Source organism: Hevea brasiliensis, chromosome 14 (genome assembly GCF_030052815.1).
Source record: "Hevea brasiliensis isolate MT/VB/25A 57/8 chromosome 14, ASM3005281v1, whole genome shotgun sequence".
Lineage (NCBI taxonomy): Eukaryota > Viridiplantae > Streptophyta > Magnoliopsida > Malpighiales > Euphorbiaceae > Hevea > Hevea brasiliensis.
This window is the reverse complement of record NC_079506.1, coordinates 16,984,182-17,005,583: the sequence shown is the minus strand read 5'-3', so window position 1 is coordinate 17,005,583 and position 21,402 is coordinate 16,984,182. Positions and strand designations below refer to the sequence as shown.

The 21,402-nt window shown below is 32.8% G+C and overlaps 2 protein-coding genes across 4 annotated transcripts; both read right to left on the bottom strand.

Annotated features, from left to right (window-relative positions):
* Nucleotides 1-1,983: 1,983 nt before the first annotated feature.
* On the bottom strand, nt 1,984-16,093 carry LOC110651174 (probable ubiquitin-like-specific protease 2A). 3 transcript variants are annotated; one of them, XM_058134865.1, is made up of 17 exons: nt 15,760-16,093; nt 14,632-14,739; nt 14,336-14,544; nt 14,017-14,107; nt 13,867-13,916; nt 12,888-13,085; nt 12,741-12,816; nt 11,857-11,965; nt 11,479-11,553; nt 9,998-10,129; nt 7,625-7,825; nt 7,482-7,537; nt 7,294-7,387; nt 6,833-6,923; nt 5,084-5,203; nt 3,105-3,524; nt 1,984-2,615 (listed from the first exon to the last, which is right to left on the bottom strand). In XM_058134865.1, the coding sequence occupies exons 1-17, from the start codon at nt 15,944-15,946 to the stop codon at nt 2,217-2,219; spliced, it is 2,616 nt and encodes an 871-aa protein (XP_057990848.1). In that variant the 5' UTR covers nt 15,947-16,093; the 3' UTR covers nt 1,984-2,216. The 3 variants fall into 3 exon arrangements, with proteins under 3 accessions (XP_057990848.1, XP_057990849.1, XP_057990850.1); XM_058134866.1 differs by having other exon boundaries at nt 7,503-7,537; XM_058134867.1 differs by lacking the exon at nt 5,084-5,203.
* Nucleotides 16,094-17,060: 967 nt separating this feature from the next.
* On the bottom strand, nt 17,061-21,025 carry LOC110666126 (guanosine nucleotide diphosphate dissociation inhibitor At5g09550). The gene is made up of 13 exons (XM_058134880.1): nt 20,776-21,025; nt 20,215-20,277; nt 19,892-19,978; nt 19,574-19,681; nt 19,310-19,482; nt 19,109-19,220; nt 18,800-18,880; nt 18,654-18,716; nt 18,272-18,373; nt 18,032-18,156; nt 17,590-17,800; nt 17,436-17,510; nt 17,061-17,281 (listed from the first exon to the last, which is right to left on the bottom strand). Exons 1-13 carry the CDS (start codon nt 20,860-20,862, stop codon nt 17,225-17,227), a joined length of 1,344 nt encoding a protein of 447 aa, XP_057990863.1. The 5' UTR covers nt 20,863-21,025; the 3' UTR covers nt 17,061-17,224.
* Between the last annotated feature and the right edge of the window lie 377 nt (nt 21,026-21,402).

Here is a 21,402-nt window from a genome sequence, read left to right as displayed (position 1 = left end):
ATTTTTATTTGGAAACTTGAGCAATTCTCGAGTAATATGCGGACCAGGTTGATATTCGTCATTGTCAAATTTCATGCCCACATCACCATGTCAATTAATCCTTTCTTTGATAGTTGTCAGTCTAACATCTTCGATCCATTTTCTCTAAATATCTAAGACTTATTAGACGAGTTCTCTTTCCACTATTTCATAACCACCAATTGTTCTAACTTCTTTTTTCTCCTTTTCAATGGAAACCTCATCTTTTGTAAGTGCATGAATCAATTGGAAGGAGATTTTAATAGCCCACATTTTCAAAGTTGACGTTCCCAGGCTAAGGAACAAGGAGCTAAAAGTGAATGTTGAAGACGAAAGGATTTTACTGAGAGAAGCAGGGAGTAGAAAGATTCTGGGACTTAGCACGAAATAGAGAGGAGCAATGGAAAGTTCTCACAGAGGTTCAAAGAGAAAAAAAAAAAAAAGAAAGCTAAGTGAAGTCTATTAAGATTTCTAGTTGAAAATTTTCCTATGGGTTTAGAATACTCTCTGTGCATTGGTTAGTATGGTAAGAAAAGGATTTTTTTTTTTTGAGAATTTTCCATTTGGATTTGCTGTCAAATTCTGAAAATAGGCTTCCATTTCTTGATGCAGTATTTTTTTTTTTTTTTTGAGAATAAGCAGTGGCCTTGATTTCATTTTTGTGTTCTTTGTATGATAATTTTATATTGTATATCTATATATCTATATAAACTCAACTCAACTCAATCAAATTTTTATCCCCAAGATTTAGGGTCGGCAGTTTTATATAATTTATATAAATATAATAAAGTTGGTTTTCAAAATAGTTAACTTAAAAGTGATAAGTGACATTACATTAACTTTTTTTTCATTTGCTAAATTTACCTTTATTTTATTATTACGACTATTTAATATGACTTTTTAGTTTCTTAATGTTGAATATTTTTCTTATTTTTATTATTAATAATAATTAATATGTATATAATAATAATAAGTAAATAAATAAATATTTATATTTTTTTATTATTAGTAACATTAATATGTATATATTAAATAAAATTTGTTAGTTTTATTATTACTACTAATTAATATGCGAGTTTGTAGGAGAATAAGTTTTTTAAATAAAATTTATCAGTCTTATTATTATCACTAATTAATATGTGACCTTTTAGTTTCTTAATATTTATTTACGTAAAATTAATATACATCTATATTTATGAAATATAGTTATAAAAATATGTAAATTTTTATCATTAATAATAATTAATATGTGTATATTAAATAAAATTCATTAATCTTATTAATATCACTAATTAATATGTGATTTTTTAGTTTATTATTACTTAATATAAAAACTTAATAAAATTAATATATAACTATATTTAATTTTAATGCATTTTATTTTTATCTTTTTAGTTATATTTCATTATTAATTGTTATTTGCTAATATGTATACATTTAATAAAATTTATTGATCTCACTAAATTTATAGTCATATTAGTATTACTAATCACTTATTAACATGACTTTCCGATTTTCTAATTTTTAATATAACATCGACATAAATATTATAAAACTAAATTATGAAATAATGCTACAATATAAAAAATGACTTATGATATGAAAATAAATAGGCCAATAACAAGTAAAATAAAAAAAAAATAATTAATGAACATAATGGAATATAGAAAAGCCATAATCACATGTATATATTAACGAGCGAATACTAAGTAAAATTACTATTGAAAAAATAATTCTACTAAATTTTAATAGCAAAAAGCTAATATAAAGTTAAAATAATTATAAATCTCCCCATCATCATTTTGAAAATTATAATAAAAAAAAGAAAAAATAAACAAAAGTTTCTATTTATTTAATTTTTTTTACATTTCTAATATTTTTTAAAAATTTAAATACTATATTTCTATTAATAATTTTAAAAAATAAAATATATTTTTCCAATAAAGGTTAGAGCCAAATGCTGTATTTTGCCTTTCCAAAATGTAATTCATCATCCATTCATTTGGGTTAGTATCCCCATTACAAAAACAAGGTCATCTCTTTTACATTTTCTTTATATCTTTCTATTCTGTTTGCCTACCTATAAGCTAATTATTGTGCTTTTCCCCCTATCTACAAGGCCTTCACAATATGTAAGTTCCAAAATATTGCTATTTACAGCAGGTTCAGCGCAAATATTGCAACAGTCACCTTGTGATTCATCTTCCACCTCTAGAAGTCATCAGCTTTGGCCTTTTTGCAGACTGTTCATCTGATTCTGAAACCAAATCTTCATAGCTACTCGGTACATTATTTTTGCTGATGATGTTTCCCATCAAGTTAAACTCTTCATCGGATGGGGCAAGGTCATTTCCGTTATTCATGCTCTTTGCCTCTTGAGAATCTTCAACAACATAAGTTGCAAGGTCCGCAGAGGAAGTTGCAGAAAATACCTGGTCATCTAACCCTATTTCTGATGATTTCTGCGACCCACTGATAGATGTTCCAGAACTTGAGTCATCAACAGAAGGTTCCTCAGCCTGCACATAGTTCTGTTTACAAGGATCATCTGTATCTGATGATGAATCAGAGATTTGCTCACCATTTTCTTCTGCCTCCTGTTTTTGGGAAACAAGCAAATGTTCAATTAGTCATGCACAACTTTGAAATAGAAGCTTTATAGCTTTACTTGCCCACAATTCCTCCATTTCTGCCAAAAGTTTCAGCAAAAATGGAATGATCTCTTGAACTCTTATGCCTTGCAATAATGAGACATCATTGTTAGGTGAAATTACAATGTGACCTCAGCAAAATGAAGTGTCTAAAATAAAATAAGCAAATTGATATCCAAATAAAGGAAGAAATAGAAAGGAATGTAGCTATGAAATTACAATGTGACCTCAGCAAAATGATGTGTCTAAAATAAAATAAGCAAATTGATATCCAAATAAAGGAAGAAATAGAAAGGAATGTAACTTAAAATAATACGGGATAATTTTCTTTTAACGTTACCCCTTTTCTACAAGAAAAATGAAATTCCTACAATATAAAAACAGAAGTAATATTTTTAATGGGAATGAACTGGACCCAAAAAAAAAAAAAAGTACCTTTATAGGTGACATGAAACTTAGATGACTTGCTCCCATTTGTGAGTAATTTCTACTGTAAAAGAGTCTAGCACTAGTTTCTGGCTCAAACAATTCCCCAGAATCCAATCCTGGTTCTTTAATTTGTTGTGGCAACACTCCCAGAGGAGAGGCTGATGGAAGTGAAATCCCAATTCCCAGTTCAGTGTTAGGACCACAAAAATCACCCTGGCACATTTTCAGTGAACTGCCTCTCTCTTCAATGAACTCTAATCCAGTTTCTTGCTCATTTGTATTGGCAAATTGGGAGCAAGGATGCTTATCAATGGATTCCACTTTAGGAACTTGCTGAGACTGATCTTCAAGAATTTCACAAATTAACTTCCGGATGTGTACCCGTTTAAGAGAAGCCTCCTCAGGCAGAAACCAATTCCTATTAAGCTGCTCTCAGAAAAAAAAAAAGGTTAATTTTCATAATGCATTTCACAGCACATGGACAACTGACAAAGCATTGCCAAATATTTATTAGCAAAAGATGACTACTAATTTTATTACAACATCAAGTACGCATTCAAACAACAAAAGAATAACTCACATTAAAGGCATTTATTATCAAAAGTGAAAATTAATGATCTCCTTTCACTTAATCCAGTCTAGCAGGATGGCCTTAGAGTAATAACTCACAACTTAAGAACATGAAGTTGAAGATAAGCAATACAGTCTCAGTCATATAAAGAGATCATATTCGCACCATCGATTCCTTCATGGTTTCATCATCAAGAGATATTTCACTCGATGACACTGCCATTAGAAGGTACTACTTTGCTGAATTTTGTTCTTTTTTTTATTCTCAAATCAGTAATGCATTATCCTCCACATTGTACTGCTCTTACCTTCAGAATAATAAAAGCTTCACAGACATGTTCTTATATACATATATATCTAGAGCAAGACCTAACATCATCAAACAGATCATAGCTCCCAGAGTCGAAGAAATGTAAAATCAGGATCACAACAGTCAGGTTAATAAATTCGTTATTTAAATTTATCAAGAATTGATTGCAGAGATTTATCTCTAAGGCTAGGTTATTTAAGAATATAATGTATGATACTATAATCAACCATTGAGAAAACTGAAACCTGTAGGCAATTTCTAATTAATGCCATAGCAAGGCAAAATCCAATGCAAGTCCAGAACCAGGTAAAAGAAAGGAAAAATTACTAAAACCATCTTGAAATTTGCCAATATTCACACTTGCATCTTTGTTTTTTCAAAATCAAATGAAATGATCCTCAACTTTTGAATTTCATACATTTTAGTCTTCCAATTAAAATAGCATATACTTAAGTCCCTGAGATAGTGTTTCGAATAAGATTTTAGTCCTTGAGTTTTCAAATAAAGCTAATTTTTCATCCCTTAAAAAAAATAAAAAATGAGGGACAAGTTATTTTATTTTAAAAAAGTGAAGATGATGTAGAACAAGAAGAACAAAGGAATCAAGAGAAAAAAAAAAAAAAAAAATCTCAAGACAGTAAGGAAGAGAAACAAATTCTCAAAACTTTATTTAATTCTCAATTGTCAATAATATCATAACAATCAAAGCCAAGTAAAAATACCTCAATTGCATAGGTATTTATAGAATAGTAATCCTACTACTATTAGCATTAAGAAACCCTAATCAAATACTAATCAAGAATTCTAAACAAACTCAAACTAGGAAAATGATAAACCTAATAGAATTCCTAAATATAATTATAATAAAATTCCTAAATAATAGAACTCCAAACTTCCTAATTCTACAATGAATGTAATTCCTAAATATATTCTCCATCATTCGATGCTGCATCAGAGGGACTAAAGTGTATATTTTTCCAAAGTTCACAGACCAGTTAATTCAATTTTCCAAAAAGAGGATGCAAGTTTTGAAGTTTGCTTAAAATGGTGGGGTGGGGGGGCAGGGATGTTACTAATTTGCCCTAAAAGAAATAAGAACACTTACGAAGTTTGAAAATTCTGTTATCTTGAAAGGGCTGAAGTTAGTAGGAACTTCCTCGAGAAACAGTTCCACATAGTGGAGCAGGAAGAGGCCACAGTCAAATGAATTTTCTTGTTGTGGCAACTGAAAAAAAAAATTAAACAATTGAAGTTAATATATTTTCTCAACTGAACAAATTCAAATTTACAATTTTCTCAACACTTGCATCAATAAAAAAAAAAAATTGAAGTTTTAGCAAGGATGTAGTAATTTCGAAAATATTAAACCCAAATTTAAAAAAATTGTACTATGCTAACTATTTTTATGGTACTAATTTATTTTAATCAATAGGAAGATATAAACATAAGATGTATCCTATCCCAACCCCATGAAAAAATTGTAAAGATCAAACTTCCTTTAGAATTTACCTGAAAACAGCTCCTTTTTGGACCCTTCTGCAGTTCGGCCTAAACTTGTTCTCCCTATAGTGCAATGTTTTATATTGAGAAAAATTTTGAATAACTCTCAACCTCAGTGTTCCACATGTGTTGAAATAGCATTTTCTTTCGATGTGACTCTTTCGTTACTGTGATGCCTAAAAATTTGTAGTTAGTGATTCTTAGAAACTTTTGTTGCTATGACTCAATCCCCAATTTCTCAATTCAAAAGCGATAAATAGCTTGTTCTTTCAGTGTCTGTTATCTTTCTATTATTAATTATCCATTGTTTTAAGGTTTTATATAGTTTCACTGCACATACAGATATCCTAGCCAGGTCCACTGAAACCAGCCCTTCCCAATCTAAATATAGATTGTCTGTCATGTCTGAAGCCAGTCCCACTACATGTACATCAATCTTGGGCATCTACTTTCTCTTTGTTCTTCCTTCCAGCCTGCCATTTGAGAAGTATTTCTCAGTCCTGTTCTTTTGTGGAAAGCAAATTCAATGTAGAAAAACATTTTGGGACAACAAATTATTTTCACGTATTTGGTTGTAACACTAAAATCATTAGAAATTATTTGCCATCCTTTTGGAATATAGTGGGGAAAAAAAAATATCTTTTTTCCTATGAATAAGATGAAGAGAATTTTTTTACTTACTATGACTTTTTTTCCCATGAATAAGACACAGAATTTTTTACTTACTATGAACTACATTTTTTCCATTTGTTGTTGAACAAGAGAAAAAATTACAGAAAAGGGCAGGTTTTGCCATTTTGGTGACAAAAAAAGGTCAACAGTGACTGGCCATCCAATAATAGGTGAACTAGCAGTGCCAATGTAGTTTTCTTGTAACCTACTTGCTAATTTTATGAGTTTGCAACAGTTGAGGAAATGATTTCCATTTTGAAAACGAGTGACATTACCTTGAAAATGAATTAGTTACCAATTTTCCTATGTATGCTTAACATGAAAAGGGTACAAAATGTTTTCTGAAAAAATATATTCCTCTAAAGAAATTGATCCCAAATCATAGGTCTTCTATCTTATTCATCCAGATATCATAGTGGTCTACTTTCATGACTCAGGCAGCATTACTTGAGGTTTCAGAACTCAAGATTGAAACCAGATTTAATTCCTATCCCCTATATCACATCCTCTCAAAAAAACCAAATTGTTCCATTTGCTCAGCACTAGGAAATTAATTTGCCATCCATTGGAGAAAAGCATCTACAGAGTAGAAACTACATAATTACAACCCAAATAATCATTGTCCATAATAAAAATGAACCAAAGCACTGTATGGAAATTAATTTGAAAAGTAAGGCAATACCTCAAGTGGAACAAACCATAATCGTGAGAACTTTGAAGATACATCATCCAGAGTGTCATTATGCCTCTCTTTCCACTCTTCACATAGGTAACTGTCATGTCATGACAGACAAATGATGAATGTAACCCACAAAGAATGGAATCGAAGAACATTTTTTGAAACTCATTTAAACAATAAATTTGAAATTGAAAATGAAGTGGACAACTTGAAAATAAAATATAAGAATCTGTCACCAATATTTTTCATCCTTTTGAAGTATAGCTGACTTAAGTATGGCCTTTATTGGTATCCCTCAAGACTCTGATGAATTCTTTATAGTGCAATCTACTCTCTTTTTTTTTTAAAAAAAGAAAAGGTGAATGAAATCACATTTTTAACCTTTTTTTTAGGCTCACCAAAATCATAGTTTGCCAAGTTAACAAGAAGATGACTAACAATTAAAGTTAGCGTTAAAAGGCTACCTTTGAATTAGATTCTTGAGGCCCCTGTGACTTCCTCTAATAGAATCCATGTGCAAGATGCATGGTACTTTAAGTGCCCTTTCACTTTCATCATCTGCAGCATTGTTAAAAAAGGAATATGGAATTAAGTGAAGATACATAGCAAATGCGTTAAAATTAAAACTTAATCACATTGGCCTTGTCCTTGCCTCTAAAATTAGCCACTTCACCTGGATGACAAATGACTATCAAACTCCAGTGGAGACTGCAAACAATATTTCACATTAGGAAGCAGCAAATAAGGGAATATTTTCCTGTTCCAACTCAAAATAAATGCATACTCTTTCCTCACCTATAGTTTACAGGAATGAAAATGTAATCCTTCTCAAAAATATTCACTTTTCTTGTCCATTTACGAACACGTTGAAATGCAGCCTTGCTTTCACAAGCATTACGTGGGTCCTTGTCTAGATCAGCAAGCTTCCGAAAGAAGAAACTATTAAAGAAGTGAAACCGATACTGGTCCTCTGGTTGAATTTTGTTCTTTAAAAATCTGACAATAGGATAGAAACAAAAGATCTGGTAAATATTTTACTTCCAATAAACAGGGCCCATAACCAAGCAAAAAGAATTATACGTCTGTGCTATCCCCAGAAAACAACAATTTGATAAAACTGTAATCATGCTTCAAGCAAGTAAAGAAACATCATTAGCTAAAACCACACATTATTCTCCAGGTGTAAAAAACTAACCTCACATTATAATGATATCTAATTATCTATAAATGTAATGTAGAAATATCACACCCTTTCTGAAACCAAAGCTGCCTATCCAAACTCTCACTTAATGCTGCTCAATTGGCCCATGCTTTTGACCATACAGAGATCCTTACAAACACTATTAACCAAATGAATACTAAAGAAGTGCACCAAAAAAGGAAAAAAATGAACAGCTTTTATGGACATATATTACAAATCAGGTTGGATTTAGGGCAACCTATATCAACTATGGATGGATGAGCCAAAATTAGGTCATCTAACCTGTCAACCTGAACTTGGCCCGAAAATATTGACCAACTATTCCTAAAGTCTTTTCAGTTCTTGAATCAACCAACCAGCCCTATTGCACACAACTCAACTCAACTCAACTAAGCTTTTATCCCAAAAATTTGGGGTTGGCTATATGGATTCTCTTTCTCCACTCTAAACGATTTTGGGTTAAATCCTCAGAAATGTGTAATGCTTCTAGGTCATGTTGTACTACTCTCCTCCAAGCCAGTTTAGGTCTACCCCTTTTTTTCTTTCTATCATCTACCCTAATGTGCTCTACTTGTCTAACTGGAGCCTCCATATGTCTACGCTTCACATTACCAAACCATCTCAATCTCCCCTCTCTCAACTTATCCTCAATTGGCACAACTCCTACATTTTCTCTAATACTCTCATTACGGACTTTATCTAATCTAGTATGGTCACTCATCCATCTTAATATTCTCATCTCCGCAACTCTTATCTTAGACACATACGACTCCTTTAGTACCCAACACTCACTACCATATAACATAGCCGATCGTATGGTCGTACGGTAAAATTTTCCTTTCAACTTATTGAGAATCTTGTGATCACATAAAACTCCCGTGGCACGTTTTCACTTTAACCATCCGGCTTTAATCCTATGACTAACATCCTCCTCACATCCCTCATCCACTTGAAGGACTGAGCTGAGATATTTAAAGTGATTACTTTGGGACAGTACCACTCCATCCAAATTAACTCTTTCCCTATCACCAATTTGGCCTTCACTGAACTAGCAATGCATGTATTTTGTCTTCGTTCTACTTAACTTAAAGCCCTTTGACTCTAGAGTACTTCTCCAAAGCTCTAGCTTTCTATTGACTCCTTCTTGCGTCTCATCTATCAGAACTATATCATCTGCAAACATCATGCACCAGCCATATTGCACAATAAAATAAAAATTAACATTTGTAAAATCACTAGCAAGAATGTATGACCAACATCATCTCAGGTGTCAGGCACTAGAAGCAGGATATAAAAATTTGTCAGCCTAAGAACTAGACCATATTGCCAACTTCTTGATCTAATTAATTTACCAATAGGTGTAAGATCCCAGCTTGAATTAACAACTTGGGACAGTTACCATGTCTCTCAAAGAAACATACTTATCCATGCCAGGAAAAAAAACTTCAAATAGCTAATTAGCAAAGAGTATCAAAACTGTGAAAATAGAGTTCAATGTTCCAGGATTCAAGAAGCTGATTCAACAATGATAATGCGAAGCAAAAAGCTTTGATTAAAATGCTTCCTCCTTGAAATCATTAACCCTTACATAACTTCTCATGTTTTATGCCCATTTGTTGATTATTTCCAAATTCTAAAAGGTAGAAGCTCTTATAATCCTCAACTAAAACTTCTAAACTAAAATTTCCTACAAAATAAGAACATGAATCAATTTCTCCCATCTATGAACTTTCAACAAAAAAGCAATAAACAAAGTGGACAAAGTAGACAGGAAATAAACAAGAGGAATTAATTAGTCTCCTAATCTCGAGAACATGTTCCTACATATCAGATTACAAGGTTGAAACCATATTACAAGTAATCTGAAAAAGAACTTTTCAAGTATAACCTAGATAAAGGCCGAGTTTAGGTATTAAAAAAAAAATTTCCAACAAGAGAAACCTAGATATCAATTATCTTGCTCATACTTTATATAAAAGTCAATGATAGTATCATTGATGAATGTCTCAGGCTGCAGAAGCTCCACATCTCTCTTACTAATTGAAACAGCATCAGGATCCCCTTGTGGATAAATAACATCTTTAAAAGGCTCATCAAGGCTGAAACAGAAGAATTTATATCAAGATGAATGATGAATCATCAAACAAAAAGCAAGTACAATTAAGAAACAGGGAAAAAAAGTTACAGCCAGCAAGTTTGTGAATAGAAATTCATATTTCATATGTCAAGCTTTTATGTTCTTTTTTTAAAAAAAATAGAAGAAGTTACAATGTAAAACAGCACATTCTTGCAAGATTAACAATAATGACTCCATGCAACGCTCGGGCCAGAAAGTCATGTCTCCCATCAAATATCACAACTTCTGAAATTATTACAACCATTCACCAGAAAAGAAAAGCAGAATACTAGAATTATACCATTGGGCAAATAGCCCAATGGTTAGACACTTTCCTCGTAGTGCAAGGCCATGTTGTATAGAAACAAGTCTCCAATGAGACTTGAAAAATATTCACCATTTAATGGCCTCTGAACTCATCAGATCCTGGATATCATGATATTACCATGACCCCCAAAATAAGTACAAGCTAAATACATATGCAATTGAAAGGTTTGAGGTGTAGAAAAGATGCCAAAGTTCCTTAAGGTATGCGCGCATTTTCAAAAACCAGAAGGTATCCTTTAAATAGTAGTCAGACAAGATGGTAAATTTAGCTTCTCTGTGGGCTTACACATCAAGTACTTTCAGGGGTTACAGTATGAGTTCTTCAACATGACGGAGGCATACATTCAGTCTCTTTTTTATGCACAGAGCTGTATATTCAGCTCTATAGAAGGATACTTTATTCTCCATGTTGCAACTTGTTCCTTTCTTTCTCAACAAAATTTCTATTCTTATCAAATACACGTGCAGAGACAAGCATGCACGCACACAAACAAAGGTGAGATGCACTAGCATCATCTCTAAATATTAGAACTAGCGTTTGCAATATAGCCCCTTACATAACATCTCGCGCATTACATAACGGGTTTTATAGGGGGCTGATATGTTTTTCTCCTTTGTGACTTTAAAGTCACAAAAATGGGCACAAATTGTCAATGATGGCCATAGATTTCCAAGTTGCATGAAGAGTAATGGCCATTGCCTTAATAATATTTCTCAGCTGCCTTTTCTTACAAGAGCAATATGAAGGAGGAAAAATCCTATATGGAGAGGGAAGTACGAATAACTTGGCAAAATAAATTATACCAACTATACAAGAGCAATAGGCATTACTAGAGAAACGTGAAATGGACAACACAATGAGAAATAACAAAAGAGTGTAATGTTATCCATAAAACCAGATATTATATAAATGAATGAAGGAATCACACTAGTCTCATTAATAATACCTTATTAGGCTTTTAGTTTATAAGTGGGAAAAAAGGGAATATGTTTTCTTTGACTTACACATAAACATAAGGCTTTGGGATGGCCACACTGTTGGACACTGCAAAGGCATCATCATCCTTTTCTCTATCAGTACTGTAACAGAAGGGTAAAAGGCAGTAATCAGAAAATGTGAATCACATCAAGCGAAAACAATTAGCAACTATCATCATTTTCAGAAGAAAAAGGAGGGTGCTATTAGAAAGAAGAGAAATTGTGGTTGACAGTTCCCATCATAACATAGTGAATAAGAACAATAAATTCCCAAAATATTCAATCACAGTCATGGCATAAGAAATAGTATTTTAATTTGTTCAAAATCATTTCTTTGTGCACAAAAAAGAACAAACACATGTGCATATATATCGGTGACAGCAAGCTAGCCAGTCAAACACTCACTCCAAAATAACATTCCAGATGTCTCTATATCTTTCATCCAATGATCTGATAGCTTCCTGTCCTTCAAACCAATTAGGATCATAAACTGAAAACTTCAACTTGTCAATGCCTGCACAAGTTTGGGGGAAATAAAAATAAATTTAGTGATTCAAACAAGTTTTGAATAAGATCTCACTTTTTACGGAATTTCTCCAATAAAATTAAATAAACTCAATCACAAGTAAAATAACAATATAACAAGTGCATTATTCCTCATATTAGCAAAACAGAGTTGTTCTATCATCCATATTTGAGGAATATCAGCATTTCAAGCCAAGTGAAACAAAAGCATAAACTCCCCACATCAATAAGTTCAAACACATGGAAACACAAATATTTCTTTATCCATCATATCTGGCTTCACAGCAGTCAGAAATGAAAATTCCCCACATCAGTGCGACATTCAAACATTAGCATTATTGGTAGCTTCAAACATCCTCTTTCTCTAAGGTTCATAAAATTCTGGAGTTATAATTTTATTCAGCCTACTTACATGGAAAGAAGACACATATAAGAGTTTTTTAGTACAACTCGTATAAGGGTTAAATGCAAAGTCTGTTGTTCGTGGCATTTCTCTTAAGAGATTAATCATGAGATTTATTTCAGCAATGTGCATGCTTTTCTGAAAAATTCATCTAAATAATTGTCTAAAATGGTAATATATGCTAATGCAAGCAACAAACTACAAAGTATCTCTCAAGTGTTGACCCATCATTCGTAAGGTGCAAGACTCCTTAAAAAACAGAGAGAATTATGAACAGAAAGTAAATTTATGTTGTTCTCCATTAATCCATCAACATGTAGCAGATAGCACCAATAATATTAGTTAGCAGAAATGCACAAACCTGATGGTTCATTTGAACTTCCAATTCCTTCAGAAACCTTTGGCTTAAGAAAAAAATTAATCATAGCAGTCTCAACCTACAGCAAGTGATATGAGAAATTAAACTTGCACAAATCAGCAAGAAGAGAGTAAAAGCAAGGTCACTCACCCTCCCACACCATTCAGATTCAATACTAATAACATCGCCAATTGCCCATTCAATGTTAAACGTTCCCTTGGCCCCATTTACAGTGGAACCCTCAACTCTGATGCAACTTCTTGAGAATGTTAAGTGGGACTCTGTACAATATATGTCTTTGTATAGTACAAAATCGGGGAAAACAACAACTTTATTATTTAAAATATCCTGCAAATAAAAAAATAAAAATAAAAATAAAAAAGGGGCTATAAATCCCATCCTGTTAGACAATTCAAAACAAGAAATTTCTAAGGATGAGAAAACAACAGTAGCCACAGCAATTGATAGATCAATGAAAGGGGATTAAAACAATAGAAATATTTTATTTAATAACAAAAAGACCTCAACAACCCAGTATATGATATTTGGTTTACTAAACAGCATTTATTTCGGAAGATTTGAAAGGAAAAGTAAGCAAATTTTTGCATGCAACTTTAGAGCAATCCCTACCAATTAACGCTTAGTTTATCTAAGGCAGAAAATTGTAACAAGAAGATTATTTTTTTTTATTTTATTTTTTACTCAAACCACAGAAGCTGAGTTACCCTTTAAACTTAACATAAGCAGCGTCACTGTTTACCCTTTCAATAAGCAGAGTCTCTCTCTACCCATATGCCTCACCTATTCAATCCATATTATGATTCACAAACACAATATTCTTTGCTTCTTTAAATTGAAACCCAAACCCCATCATTCAAGTTTTGACTAACCCAAAAGAACTCGTAGGTGGAGTGGCAGACTACTTAACATGTCCTACATCAAGGCTTCTTAGTATAATTTTTGTCCATTTTCTTTATGCAGATCTACTTATCAAAACTTATTTCAAAACTGTTATGGGCCCCCACCATTCATAACCGCATCTTCAGGAAGCCACACAATGCCAAAAACAAAAATAATAATCACTTGTTTAGGAGAACTTTTCAAATAAAAAAAAAAAAAGAATACTCACAATATTATGTCCAACAGAAGAACACTCTGGTACTGGATCTTTTGATGGAACTGAAACAGTGCAGAGTTTTTAAGTAACACCATATAGCAATATATGACAATAAGAAAAAGCAGAATAAGTATGCAGATAACAAGTGTAAGGAGAACAAACCTGCAGTCCATTCGAGAGTGGAGAGGGAAATCGATGCATAACTTGCTTCACTTCCATCATCATCATCTGAAATCATATCTACTGACTTGTTCTGCAATAATTTGATTAACTAGTCACAATACATGTAGAGTCACAACTCACAAATGATTCAAATAAGGAGTTCAGCACATCAGAGAAAAACTAAATCAGATTTCAGTATGCAAGGCAAGTGTTTTGCTGCCAGAGGAATTTGCCCCACCAATATGGAGTTTCACTAAAAAGCAACTCAAATAAGAAAGAGAATTTTAACTCAGATACATTATGTCTAGCATAGATATACCTCAAAATTTGGAGAACCAGATAGCACCAGTGTGTCCACACAAAAAGCCTCCTTTACCGCACCATCTTCTTGTAGAGTGGACATATCTTCTAGTAGAGTGGACATAGGAGGTGAAACAGAAAGTTTGTGAGGATGGCTTGCACCATTAGTATCTATATCTACCGATTCGTCACTAATTTCCTGGCATGGAGCCTTGATCCCTTCAGCAACTACATAACAAAGTACAAAATATAACACTTAACATACAAAATTGCAAAGAAAAAAAAAAAGACAACTTGAGCAATTATGATACTTACGTCTCATGTCAACATCAACAGGTTCATTGTCAACAATGATAGGGTCAATTTCAACAACAAAATGTTCATTGGCACCTTCCTTTTCTTGAGCCCTAGTACGTCCTGCAACTGCATGGTAAAATGATGACAAATATCATTCAGCAAATCCCCTTAAATAACAGAGCATCAAACAAGAGTTAAGCCATACTGGGTAACAAAACAAAAGAGATAGAAAGGAGAAAAATGGCTTCACCCTGTAATTCACTGCATCTAAAGTAACCCCTTCCTCAAACATGAGGCCAAAACATTTTGTCCAGCATTAATTCAGGGTTTCTATCTTTCTTATTTTTTGTTAATTTCCAAAGGAACAGAACCTTTGGTTTTTGTCTCATCACGAGTGAAATTAACTTCAGCATCATCTTTGATAGAAACTGAAATCTATTAAAAGACTTAATTCAGCTAATATTTTGTTAATTTCAAATGACTTGAACAATTACAGCTTTTAAAACTCAATCAGAGATGAAATTAACTTATTTATTTTCTCAAAATTTCCAGAAACCATAATTAACCTAATTGTCAGCTTCACGTTAGGAATCCAATTAAGAGTGCCGAGCCCGATTAATTAGTTTGCTTCTGCCATAGTTTATTCTTGTAAGGACTAACTTAGATAAAGGGGGGGAAAAAAACCAACACTATCTAAAAAGAAAGAACAATAACGGCTGAAAGCCACGCAATTGCATTATGCAAGTTGATTTTAATCCTTCTCCCTCATAGCCCACGTGATCAAACTCTCTATATCAAACGAATCCCATCACCAAGCATTGAAGGTTAAATAAACACACTCAACCAACTCATCTGAAAGAGTGGCCTGAGCCGCAAAAGGGCATGCTCCCTAAGAGGAAGCATGTTTCATTCCTTGCAAATACCCGTCCCTGCCTAGTATAATGGCCGGAGACCTGACCCCCATACCAAAAACACACATTCCCTCAGATGCATGCAAGGACATCCTTTTCCCACATTTTCTCATCACCCAAACGATCAAAATTCAGTACCCTTTTTCCAGCACTTACCCATCCACTACGCAATCCCAAACACAATTTTTTTAAGGCTTTAAAATTCCAAAGAAGAAAAAAGCAAAGTAGAACTTACAAAACTCAATAAACTTATCCTTGGTGATAGGAGAAGAGGAGAAGTCTCGCCTTCTCTTAGGTTCTCCAAATTTCCTAAGAATCTTCTCAGACAACTTCTCAACACGCTCATCATCGTCAGTGAAATCAAAAACGCTTAATCGCTTGGCAGAAGAGACACCCAAACTCGACGGCGGCGGTCTAGTCATGACTCGCAGTCACAGTCAATCGTCCGAGTCCCAAATCGACAGGAAGAAAAGCGACAATAATTCCTTTTTTTCCTTTTATAGTTATTACAATAATAAAGGGTGCGTCTGCTTCTATGAGAAGATTTGCGAGTTTTCAAAGACGAAAGGAAGGAAGTTGACAAATCGGATGCAGAAGAGATGGTCAACGTTTGGTCAACGGGCCCACCAAGTGGATTATTAGCTATTTTTATTTATTTTTTAATTTTTTTTTTAAGGCGATTGTTTTGCAAATGGGCCTGGGTTTGGTTCTTTCTCTTTTGTCATCTTCAATAGAATTCTGACAATTCGTTCAAATTTTGAATGTGCGCTGAAGGAGTACCATAGGTTAACGGCTATAAATTTCAAATCAGTTTTTCTGAGCTTGAATTCAGTTCTGGTAAAAGAATAGTTGCTATGAAACAATTAGGAGATTTTCTATAAAAAAATGTGGCTTATACTTCTTATGCTAACATGATATATTTCATTGGGATAAATTTTAATAGTTAGGAGTTATAATAAAATCATCCTAAACTTAAAAATATAACATAAAACTTCTTAAAATTTAAAATTTAAAATTTCGTATGATAAAAATTTTTTTTACTCACAATAGTCAGTTTATAAGTAACACACTAATATGAACAAGCCAAAATAGTGGTAATATGAACGATTGTTGTTGTTTTTTTTTTAAGGCATAGTCCCTCAAATTTGCCTAGTGTTTCATAATATTACACGGTTGCAATTCTTTTATAACTAATTTGTGAAGAAAATTATAGCTGGTTTTATCACAATCACATAAAGGAGAGAGAACTGGCAATTAAGGATTTGAAGAATTTTATTATGCAAAAAATTTAGGAGGATTTTATGTTACAAGTGAGAAACAACTCTGTTATAACTCCTAAAGTTTAGGCACGACTCTTGAAATTTATCTATTTTATAATATATATAATAATGAATAAATGTTAGAGTCTAGAAGTATGATAAAAGTAAGTTTAACAAATGCCATTGCTATATGTTTTACATAAACATCAGTCCAAATTGCTTGTTATCAATAGGTTAGTAGCTTAATAATTGGGCATTTATCTGATAATAAAAGGGATCAAGAATTCAATTGGTATTGCAAGTTCATGCCAAGTCATATGTGGCCAATTAAAAACTGCCCAAGAATTGTTAAGGCAAAATACAATCAATTTTAAAAAGAAATTTAAAATGAATGAATTGGGGAAGCATAATTAATTATTTGACCAATGAGAAATAAATTTGTTATTTTTCATCAGCAGCAGCACTTGCAGCACTGAGGTCCACAGAGAGATCAAGAGTCTGAAACACACAACAAATGAAAATAATGACTAAATAGGAATTTGCTCCATTAGGCTGTGTGTATTAAGCTACATATTTCTTGATCAATCATATGCATATTCCCAAAAGGAAGCTTATCCATTTATCCAATGCCTGAAAAAGCTAAAGAGGTTACCTTTCCAGTAATCTTACTGTACATTGCAATCACATCATCTACTGTGGTCTCAAAATGTGTTGTTGCATCATAACTCTGCAAGTATAATACAACATGTTGTGTTCAATATGTTGAAGGTAAATAATACTAGTTCAATATGTTGTGTTCCACTTACAGTAGATATGAAGCAGTGATCGACTTCAGAATCATTGGTGGGTACGTATCTGTCATAAGTGTCATAGAATATTTCTTCTACAGAGCCTAGCAAGTCAATTCCAGGCTTCAATTCTACCTCAGGTTTGTCAGTCTCCGCTTCAGTTGAGACGAAAGCAATATATTTTCCACTTGGAGCAACATTGTGGGAATAAGAACAGCAGAAGAGGTACCTGAAGCAATCTCAGACATTATCAACTCACATTAGATTGATTTCATTTCCATAATCATGAATTTTACTATCACCTCAAGGCCACTACTATATAGGACTAACTGTTTGTTACATTCTGTTTCTTGCTGCTAAAGTGCAGCATAGGCTTCTAACTACACCGAATCCATTAAAAAATAGGAACTATTGTGCAAGATAATGAATTGAGTGAGAATCATCTATTCTAGTAGCATACATATCTGATTTTCGACCGAGTTGCTTCTGCGGCAGAATAAGCTGGACTGAGTGAGAATCACTAGTGTGTGGAATAGGATGGCTCATTATACATATAGCACGAGCAACTTTTCCAACCTTCTGAACCTGTTTGAGTTGAAGGAGTGACAGATGAGGACAATTGATATGGTTTCTTGTTCATTTCAGCACATCAACTAGTGTGGTAAGTTATGTAAGCTTGAAATGGTTAGCTAGAAGTTACCTTGTTAGGCAAGTATGATGGATCACAGACAATTTTCTTGCATTTAGCAGTCTCTCCTTCAGAGGTCACACCAATGGCTTTCCCATCTGCATCGAACTCGACCTGTCATCAAGAAAAAGTAAAGAATAAACATTAGCAGAAGTAAAGATTAAAAACATAACTCTGCTAATTATGAACAGAGCACTAATAGAAATTATTACCTGTCAGATTCATGCAAACTACAAAAATTTGATCTAAATCTTCAAGCTATTATAGAGAATATTTACTAAAATTTTAGCATGTTTATCAATATCAATAGAGAACCATGAACTTCAAACATTGGAACTTTTTCAATCTTCAAATGTTCATCAAATGGCATCCAGAAAAGATACGGCTGATTTACCTTGCATTCTGGTTTATTGAGCATATAAGTTCCACCATATACTGCACTTAACCGAGCAAATGCCTGTCAAAATAATACCACAAAATGTTAAAGCAACCTATATTTGCTACCTAAATCTACAAAAAGATTTGCATAAAAGAACAAACCTGAGGCAATTCTCCAAGTCCATACATTGGATAGATATAAGGTGATCCTCCTTGGAAACGTGCTAAGGACTCTGCATAGAGCTTTATTATGAAACAAATAGCTAAAAATTAGTGAGAAAGTAAACTTGAAAAATATGGCAAAAGCTGAGTGATTTCTTCTATGAAAACCATTGAAACAAAAATCATAGAAAATGAATTTGCCAGGGCATAACATTAACCATTGAGTAGTTTCCTTGAAACTAATGCAATCTGCAATAAAAAAGTAAAGAGTGATGATATTGACATGGGTTAAAAGGTTCATAAAAGCACCTTCATTCTCTTCACAAAATCTAGAGCTGGTTGATCCAAGTAGTTATCATCCAGGTGAAGTGCCAAAGCATGACCAATAAAGTCAATTGTATCATCTTCTAGCCCATATTTTCTACATTCAAAAGGATAACAGCAAACATCAACCTATACCCAAAATTGATGAGCAACCAAATGCATACGTGCAGATAACAAGACTCATACGAAATAATCTCTCTTGCTGTAACTTTTGTCAAGTCTAGCCCTTCATGAGATTTTGGATCATTTTCTTCATAGTCTTGGACATAAATGAAGAATTTTCGAGCACGACGCTTCTCAAACAATCCCATCAAGGGTGACTTCAGTGCTTCAACATCATTTGCTGGGACTTTGTAGATCTGAAAATTACAATTTACATCTTATAGGTTTTCACCAGAACAACAAATTCAGGTCTCTTACCTGCCTCAAAGAAAAGAAACTGTATCATACCTTGCCTTTATTGTACACAAAACTACCATCCACAGCCTTGAAGTTAAGGTACTTGGTAACATCAGTATGGATGAGAATTCTAACTAAATTTCCATTGGCAATGATGAACTATCAAAGCAAAAATGAGAGAAACAAAACTGTTAGAAAGAAATTATATTTGTTAACAAAAATTCTTCGTCTCTTATTCCACATCCCCTGCATATAAACTTTGGTTCTTTATAACGTATTAACCCTCTAATCTTAGCATCTGGGTTTGAAGGTCGATCTAGTTATCATATTACCAAAATAGCAACATCATGTACTCAATATGATACATACCTTAGGTATCATATCCACATTATACTGCTTACTTGTACCCAGGCTTTCTGGAGGCTTGTCATCACTTCCCCTAAAACGCTTCCAAAGCTACAATTGCAAAGAAAGTCAGAATAAGGAGAAGGAAAATTAAATAAATAAAAAATGCAGTGATAAAATGTGGAGGGAGTTTAGCACTGCAGTAAAACAGCAGTGCAGAAAATCCAATGCATAAATAGCTTATTCAAGCAGCTGCATTTTATTGTCTTAGATTTGTGCAACACAGAGCCAAACATGGCCAAAATAAATAAAAAGATAATCCATATTTTGAGTATGAAAGGAGTGACCTGATTAAGATTAAGAGAGGTTGATTCTCCTCCATAATAGTCATTTTGATCCATATGCAACACCTGTTTCAGATGAAGATTTTTACTAAATGCTGAAAATAATATGTGACTAATATTAAGATTCAAGAATAAATCTCATGAAATCAAGTCATTGTGGGAGCTTTGAGAAAATAAAAAATGGAAAATAATAAACAAATATGAGCTGAAGAACAAAAAAAAAGCATAAATCTAGATTGAGAAGACATGGGTGATGACAGAAAATTGAAATATATTTCTACAAACTAATTCACCAAATCTAAGCACATAAATGACCGAAACCCAAAATGTTTTTTACAAATAAATTAACCTAACAATGTGGATTAGTAATTAACTAGAAACAAAATTTCTTATACAGTATCAATTCATATCAGGTATTTTCAGGTAAAGATTAAGAATTCAAAATATCAAAAACAATAAAAAGATCTTGTATATATATGTAGCTTCTAAATTCTAAGAGACCAAAAGATGGCAAGCAAATTAAAAAAAGAAGAAAAATTTTTATAAGCAATATTGAACATTTACCTTGAGCCCATCAACAGAGAGAAGGCCACTGAGAATGCATTCCTTGAGACCAGTACCAAGAACTATCACATCATATTCTTCATCCATGGTTTTCTAATTAATTAACCAACAATTAATTAATCTTAAACCAATAATTCCAGAAGAGAAAAAGAGAGATGCAGTAAGATCGATCAGAGCTCTGTGTGTGTGTGTTTCTTTTTTTCTGTGCAAAGGAAAGAGAAAGGAGAATATAAAGAGGGGGTGATTTTCTTTCTTGGTGTGATCTTGAACAGGTCTTTAGCGGGAGCCAACTATGATAACGCCCAAACGAAAGTAATACAGCTCTTCCCCCACTCTACTTTGAGCGCGTGCATGATCTGCGCCTTAACAATATAGGATAATTTTTATAATCTATTCTTAAATTTTATCTCATATTTCACTTTTATCTCTTAATTTTAATTTATTATTAAAAAAATTTTAAACTTTAATTTTATTTCACAAAAATCCTTCTAATCCTCTATAGTATGTTATCAGCTTAAAAAAAATAATAAACTTACTTTTTTACCTCATTTCCTCTCATACCAAAAAAAAAAAATCTAACCATTTCAATTATCATTCGAATTTATTACAAAAATATCAATATCATCA

What these genes read in the sequence shown, in the direction of transcription:
- LOC110651174 (XM_058134865.1), bottom strand. Translation starts at nt 15,946, where the DNA reads ATGACTAGACCGCCGCCGTCGAGTTTGGGTGTCTCTTCTGCCAAGCGA. An exon ending in CACTCTCGAATGGACTGCAG is followed by an intron (nt 13,917 to 14,016) that starts GTTTGTTCTCCT and finishes GCACTGTTTCAG; the next exon opens with TTCCATCAAAAGATCCAGTA. An exon ending in CCAAAGCCTTATGTTTATGT is followed by an intron (nt 10,130 to 11,478) that starts GTAAGTCAAAGA and finishes CTTCTGTTTCAG; the next exon opens with CCTTGATGAGCCTTTTAAAG.
- LOC110666126 (XM_058134880.1), bottom strand. Translation starts at nt 20,862, where the DNA reads ATGGATGAAGAATATGATGTGATAGTTCTTGGTACTGGTCTCAAGGAA. An exon ending in CATCATACTTGCCTAACAAG is followed by an intron (nt 18,157 to 18,271) that starts GTAACTTCTAGC and finishes CAACTCAAACAG; the next exon opens with GTTCAGAAGGTTGGAAAAGT. An exon ending in ACAGTAAGATTACTGGAAAG is followed by an intron (nt 17,282 to 17,435) that starts GTAACCTCTTTA and finishes TGTGTGTTTCAG; the next exon opens with ACTCTTGATCTCTCTGTGGA.